At 36.9% G+C, this 7,984-nt stretch overlaps 1 protein-coding gene across 1 annotated transcript; it reads right to left on the reverse strand.

Moving 5' to 3' along the window:
- Positions 1 to 2,504: 2,504 nt before the first annotated feature.
- LOC103407751 (probable protein phosphatase 2C 24) lies at positions 2,505 to 4,666 on the reverse strand. The gene is made up of 4 exons (XM_029099702.2): positions 3,968 to 4,666; positions 3,564 to 3,875; positions 3,329 to 3,434; positions 2,505 to 3,237 (listed from the first exon to the last, which is right to left on the reverse strand). Exons 1-4 carry the CDS (start codon positions 4,445 to 4,447, stop codon positions 2,912 to 2,914), a joined length of 1,224 nt encoding a protein of 407 aa, XP_028955535.1. The 5' UTR covers positions 4,448 to 4,666; the 3' UTR covers positions 2,505 to 2,911.
- Between the last annotated feature and the right edge of the window lie 3,318 nt (positions 4,667 to 7,984).

Here is a 7,984-nt window from a genome sequence, read left to right on the forward strand (position 1 = left end):
ATCCTATTAAATCCTATAAAATCTATCACTTTTAAAGGATTTTAAAGGATTTTAAAAGTGATAGATTTGATAGGATTTAAGAGGATTAAAGACTCCTACAAAATTCATATGGATTTTAAAGAATTTGAATGGATTGTGGTGGAAGGATTTGAAATCCTAGGGGGTGAGGTTGGATTCTTGTTAGTCTTGTTATATATACTTTTTGCTCTCAAATCCCACAAAATCCACAATTTATTGAAATCCTCCAAACTCTTAATTTTTTAATACACTTAGATTTGGATGTATTTTAAAATCTTTTAATTGACTACACGTAGATTTGAATGGATTCTAAAATCCTTTAAAATCTTTTAATTGACTACACTAGGATTTTAAAGTTCTCCCAAATCCGAGTTTGACTACACCCCATAAATCTATCCTAATTCAACAAGAAAATCTAAATCCACGAGGACAAGAAATCCAGATATTAATTAATTATTTTAAAAGCTAATTAAGAGATAATTTAGGAATGAGAATAATTTCATAATTCACGCAATCTCATAAGACTTTCCTATTTTCTTAGGATTCTTCAGCATTGGGTCCTATTAAACTAGGGCTAGTCCTTGGTATCCATGGATATTTATCTTTTCTCACTTCCGGTTTAAATGGAGTCGTGGACAGTTAAATATTTAGCATTTGCCACTTAATTACAGCATTTGGAAATTTTTACAGGTCTGTTGCACTTGTATGTTTACCTTATAGTATAGTGATTGCAAAGATTATCTCTGAACATTTAGGGAAAGTAGATGGATCAAACTATATGAATTCAAAATTTTAATCCTTTTATTTTCCTTTTGGTCTAACTATTTACTTTCATGCTGATTGTTTGACAGGTTTAAAAGTTAATAAACCCACATTCGAGTGTTCATTTCTCATTAGAGCTTGTGTTTATGTGGAATCTTTGGAAATTTAGCTTTATGGACGTTTGATTCTTCCTGTTTCATATGAAAGAAGCAGTTGCCCCTTTATTCTTTTTCTCCCTTGTGATATGATCAAATTTGCCCCTCCGGCCACCCACTGATGGTAATTTGATTTGGCGTCTTGGAATTGGTTGGAGCGGGAAAACTCGGGTCCTCCGGTTCTCCAAAAAGTAATCTTGTAATTTGAGACACCATCTTTGCTTGTAATCAACGAGAGAGGAGGGGGTACCTTATATATATCAGTAGGAACATGTTTTTGCATGAAAATTAAAGAAGTCGGTTAATGCAGTAATATACAACGTCAGTAAATTTTTTTGATTGCTTTTTAGGTTACAACTGTGATGTACAGTCATCATTGTAATTTTTCCCAACCGAAAAAATCACACTCAGAAGGAGAAGTAGTCAGAGCAGCCGTGAAGTGTTCGTGGGTGTTCAGCTTCAATGAATTTTCCGACAGATCGAGTAAGTTTGCATAGTTGAGAGATCACAGAGCAAAAGAATAACCAGCTTTCCCAGATGTTGGAAGTAACCTCGAGTCACTAGCCATGGTGTATAATTCAGCGCCCGACATAGGAAGTATGCCATGATCAAGAACAACTTCAGGCCAAGTCTTGCAGACCGCGGCAAAACGAACAAAATCATAATACTAGAGATACTGAACGATGAGGCTTAAAACATCAATTGGAAGTCGGAGATCTGCCCACGAAAGCAGTTCTATCAGATGATTATGCTCAAATTTTATTTACCTTCTCAATTTTTGTCGATGTACGCTTGCAAAGTTACTGTATTTGTCTTCGCCTTTCGAAATACAGGAGATGTCCCTTTTTCTAAGCGATTTCATATATCTTCAACCCAATTTTCCAGTATCTCACAAAAGTTTTTCACAGCCTCAAATGCAGGTACGTACATAGTGACTCTCTAGAGCAAACCCTAATTTGCTTGTCGTTCAAAGTACAATATTTTCTGGAATTTAAATGCACCAAACAATTATTCCCTTAGTGTTGGTTAGGACATTCCTCTTCGATACACTGCATTTCAGATTCAAAACTTTACCCTTTCTATGTAGATTAACGTACAATATCTTTTTTGTTAAAAAAATTGCACCAAACATATCGATGTGGGTGACAACACAGAAAAGATGACAACAATCATAAAGAGGAAATGGGAGATCCTCTCAAGTACATCAACTAGACAGTGAACTTAGAACTTGGCAGTCAGTACCACGTACCAAAAGAAATTTTAAAATAGTATCATTAACTTCCCAAGTTGGCTCCACTTGTAAAATAGAACGTCTAGTTACAAGTTCAACGATTACTTTTGGAATCACATACCCAAATTAAACCATTTCCGAATTGAAAAGTTCAAGTGGCTAATAGCATTTATCGTTGCACCAAATCAAAATCAGTATCAGATCCCTTCTCCCCTTTGAACCGGCCACCGGCGTTCAGTATCGAAATACCCTCTCCTGAAACCCTCTCCACACACTATCGATTTCTACTGAACGATCAAAATGATTAATTTCAACACACACAAAACACATAATGAAACTAAAGACCAACGAAAACATTTACATATACTTCATAAGACTACAAACCGGTTTTTTTTTCCGGTTTACCCCGAATTTAGAAGTAACTTCTAACTCGTGTCGGGATTTTAGGAAAGACAGAGTGACAGACTCCGTTAAAAACGCTAGAGACCAGGCAAAGAAAGCTTTTCGATCCGGTCGGCATATTTTCCTTAATTTGCAAGACAGACCTCTTTCTTTACCTTTTTTAAAGAAAAACCCCCCGGGACCCAATGGGATTAACTAAAGTTACCTAACCTTGAGCAAAAACTAAAGTAACCTAACCCAAAGCTAGACTTTAAACTTTCGACTCCAAAATAAAAATAAATAAAAAAATAAAAATAAAAATAAAAAGTTCCCTTGCCACATGTCAGCTAGCAGCGCAGACTGTCTACGTGTTGCGTCTGAGGTTCACCACGATAACGCTCACGTTGTCAGCGCTGTGCCTGGCCAATGCCAGCTTCGTCAGCAGTATCGACGCGTCGGAACACGCCCTGTCCGACGCCACCTTCGCCACCGCCTCCGCCCCCGCGCGCTCCATCGCGGAAGCCGTCCGTTTCCCTCTCAGACACATTCTCGCCACCCCGCATGCCGTTTCGTTCGACACCACGTCCCACAGCCCGTCGCTCGCCAGGATCAGACACTCGTCCTCCACCGTCCTGTCCGTGATCGTCACCTCTGGAACGCAGCTCACGTACGGCTTCAAGTAGTTGTCGCCTGCAAAGAAGACGATGGCCATTATCCTCTCGTATGAAGGTCGCCTCCACAAGGTTTTTTTTGCTGGGGACGTTTTATAGTTTTTACGTACCTATGGCTCTTGACATCGCCAGAACTCCGAGAACCCGTGGGCCGTCCCAGTATATGACCCGCCCACCCGCCTCCTGGATCCGATTCAACTCATCGGGGCGATCCGGCTGTTACAGTAACAAAATTTAAAAAATAATTAACGCAGGTCCATCGAAAAAAAGTGGACTCGCATGTATTATTCCACATTTTTCTCAGCAGCCAAACAGGAAATAAACAATGTCACGAAGGCAATTGACCTTGTGATCAACAGAGAGAGGAAAGGCCTTGCCGTTGCGACAGAGCACGGCTCTCGAGTCGCCGCAGTTAGCCACGACGATCTTATCGGGAGCGATGACTGCGACGACAGCGGTGGATCCGGCAGCCTCGGACTCCGGAGTTTGAAGCTCACAACGGCAATTGCTCACTCCGATGCCGCCTTCGCGGCCCCACGCCACCACCTCCTTGTCCATCCGCACAAAGCTCCTCTCCATCGCTGTCTTCCACTCTTCCATGCTCTCCACTTCGTCCTTCACCAGCTCATGCATCCACTCTCTGCATTTCGTCGCCACCTGGGAAAAATGCAAAACGACCAAATAAATTTCAAACAAGAATTAATTAAAAGTCATTTATGGAAGAAAGAGAATGGAGTCGTTTTAAGTACATGTGAGCAGCCGTGGCCGTCGTAGACGCCCAAGTAATGCAACTGAGCAGCGGAGTCTCGGATGCGTCGGCAAAACGAGGGGTGCACGGACACAGCGTCCTCCATATCTCGACGGCGGCCGCAGACGGAGGACACACCGTATCTGAGCATCTCCCTCGAAGCTTCTGTAACGTTCGATGACGTGGACGCTCGGAACTTCGTTGACTTCTTTCGACTCGGGGGGATTTTCTCTTCGTCCGAAGAACCGGAGCACAGCAAGGCGCTTTCCAACTCCCGAGAAGGCAACGACATCGTACGGGACGCGGCTTTCTTCTGCTTCTCCGAACCTTCCGGTGACTCCGGCGCCGGTGGGGCCACTCCGGAGACGAATTTGAACCGCCGGATCTCCATCCTCCTCCTCCTCGCAGCTCGTGAACTGGTCTCGCAGGCATTCGACGCCGAGTCGCTTTCGCTCACAACTCCGTAGCAAGTCTCCGCCATTTCAAAATTGCCAATACATGATGAAGCTGGAAAATGGGGAAATTTTTTATTTTATTTTTTGAAAAATAAAATGAGAAAATTAATCGGAAGAGAATGCTGGCGCGGTCATGGGAGGAGATTATAAAGGGCACACGAGCCTTTCAGGTGAGATTTTTCAGTGTGATCGAACGTAGGTTATACATTATAAATTATTATATGAATGATGATATATATGTATTAAAAATTTAATAATTAATTTTTTTTATTATTTATATAAAAACATGTAATATACCATTTATATTCTGATCACAATGAATATTTATCTACCTGAGTCACCGGGCCCACCCCAGCTTTTTACGTAGGGACCTTCAACTCTGGCTTCTCTCTCTTGCCCGATGTCGTCAGGGGCAGGCCGGGCAGGAACAAATGGTGCGTGACGTAGTACTCTTCTGCCCAAACAGACTCGTAAATTTTTCCACCGTCGATCTTCTTATATAGGTGTTATCTCGGCCGTCAAGACTAAACACGTGTACCTACTACGCGGAGGGCGGGGATACGTGGGCCAATAAAGAACTGACAGTCAAGACAGCAGGGTGCTTGCTTTCCTGACACGCATGTGGTCTTGCGCGTGGTCTCTCTTCGAGTTTTTTAAATTCGTTTTCCGTTCCAAATTTCACCAGGTGTAGCCATGTGTCCCTCGCTTTCATTAAATTGGGATGATTAAAGTTACTCATAACGACTATTGTCTCAAGGTATTCATAATAAATTTTAATTTTAATTCTTAATAAAATAAATTTGAATCACATTATCGTTAATCAACTATAAAGCTATTAAACCACTCTCCTCTCCTTTAATATAAATGCTATCATTTGTTAAACAAAGTTAGTCATCATGTATTTTTATCACTTATAATGCCATACTTATTTGATAAATCTTAAGAAGGCTCTTTTAACTGTAAGATTTTTTGCCACTTCATATTTTCAATCCAATGTTTTATAGCATTGATATCGAGAACTAACCATAAAATCAATAATAAACTCTCTGACACATCATGTTCTGGACATAACATAATAAAATTTTACTATAAAATGTGAAGTGATAAAAAGTTCCAAACAATCTCCTTCACATTTCTCAAAACCGGATCCAAAAAATCTAAGCCTAAGAATCAAATGATCCGGATCATTGAAATTTGATCAAAAGACTACAAATAGAAAAATTCTCTAAAAATTAATAATTGTAGTCGTTAAATCAAATTTGAATAGCTCGAATCATCTGTTTCTTGAGCTCAGTTCTTTTGTGTCTGAATGGAATCTGGTTTCACGTTTCTCTATCTATTTTGTGAAAGATGACAAGTAACTGTCACATTGATTTAATATAAAACAATTTTCCCACACCCTTTGCACAGTTTTGTGTACTTATACCCTTTGATTCTCGTGGTTATTACTCCCGTAAAATCATCATATTTTCAATCATTCAGTGATATTTTTATTTTAAGAGTAATGTTAGATATATTAAATATGCAGAATGATATTAGAGAGATTAATTTTGTAGATTAAATGATATGGAAATTGATAATGTGTTTTTCATTGAGAATGAATATGTTTATTAACACTTCAAATCATAAATCCAATTATTAACTTCAATGTGATTTAGTTTATAAAATTTTATCTATGAATTTATTCTCTCTAAAATTATTCTTATTTTGAAGAAGAGAAAACAATTGACCATCATCTCAAAATTTAAACTTTAGACATCTAAATTTTGAAAGAAAAATATCAATAAATCGTCATACTTAATGTTACTGATGTTATGTTTGATATTAGTGTATTTTGTCTTGCTGTTTGAGTTGGGAGTTTTTATTTAGTTCGAACGACTCTCAAATTTAATCGAAAATGTTTGTACTTTTTTTTTATTAACTTCCTCTTAAAATGGATACTTACTCTTGTATGATTGTGTGAATGATTTTTATATTAACACCCCATAAAATGTTGAATGCACTTCATATTAAAATTTAGTATTAAATGACTTATTTACTCTACTATGCAATGACAATTTTGACCTTATTAGGTTTAAAAAAAATAAAGATTTGTAAATATACCCCAAATTACTTTTAGCGTATTATTTATTTTCTCAACTATCAAACATGTTGATTAAGAAAAAATGTTTTTGACGAATGGAACACGAAATCGATGTTTCAGGAGTTTCACATGAGGTAAGACTTCATAGTTTTCATTGTTTTAGTGATTTTGATGACATCGATAATTATTTATTCATGCGTTTGTTGCATTATTTAAACTTCTAGTATTCATATGGTTAGATTCAATCCCTGAAAATTAAAAATGAGTGTTATAAGATTTTAAAAATGTGGGGTGTATGTACAAATATAAGATGTATATTGATAATATAGGATGTGGGGGTATTATGGGAAAGTAAGTGCGATGTATTAAGATAATTTTTAAGTGAAAAAGTAAATATGGAATGTTTTATGTTTGTGGAGTTTATTCAACAATTTGTGGGTTGTTAATATAATCAGCCTTGTGTGAAATCATTTATTTTGAATCCTAATTTTACTTTATCGTAATTTACTTCAACATGCTAAGCTTAAAATTATTTTGTATTTTATAATCATTTCGTTAGGTGGATTAAATGGTTAAATATTCTGGTAATAATGAAGTTGTACCAGAATACAAGACTCTCGTTACTTTCCTACTGTGATAAACGACAATTACTCTTTTTTATTTTCCTTTACTTCTATGCATGTTGGGACATGTGGTCCAATCAAATGGCTCTACGTAGAGGAGAATAAATGGAGGGGTGGGACCAGGTGTCTACGTCGCTGACCCCTCTTGGATATCTAAGGGAGGAAAGATTTTTCTACTGAAAAATGCTAATGAAACTCCCTATAAATTATCTATTAACTCAAATTTAGGCACAATGATGTATAATGTTACCACAAAAATTAATTTTAAATTGTAAAATGATAGAGAATTATAAAGAGCTTATAAGGAATTTCACCTTAAAAGAATCTTTTTAACATTTCTTCTTTTTGTTTGTTATAAAAATAAATGTTCTTATAAAAATAAATATAAAAGAATGACGAACCATATATCATAATACAAACGGAAACATATTTCTGAGTGTTCTAATAATATATTAGATATATAGTGTACCAGATTGTGTTTCAAAAAATACACGAAAAAATCTCTCGAGACAGTGTCATAGTCAATGCGCGTGTCGCAATCTCGTATCTATCGTTCATCCAAAGCCGGGAACACGTTTCAAGTGTTTTGGCGCTTGCAAACTTTAATTATCATATTGTTTATAAAGTATTACATCTTTTTCTTTATGGATTTTGACAGTAACTTACGTGTATTTAGGAATCTAAAAATGTCGCTTTCAAACTAAATCTTAATTGTTTCGAAGAGTAAAAAATTCATTGTATAAAACTTTATCCCAGAATTTTCAATGATTTGTACATTTTTTTAGAACAGGTCGTGTACATTAATTAAGTATCAAGAATATCAGTTGTTCTAATGGAAAAGAATTATATTGTAGAGG

This window comes from Malus domestica, chromosome 03, assembly GCF_042453785.1.
Source record: "Malus domestica chromosome 03, GDT2T_hap1".
NCBI classification, from domain to species: Eukaryota; Viridiplantae; Streptophyta; class Magnoliopsida; order Rosales; family Rosaceae; genus Malus; species Malus domestica.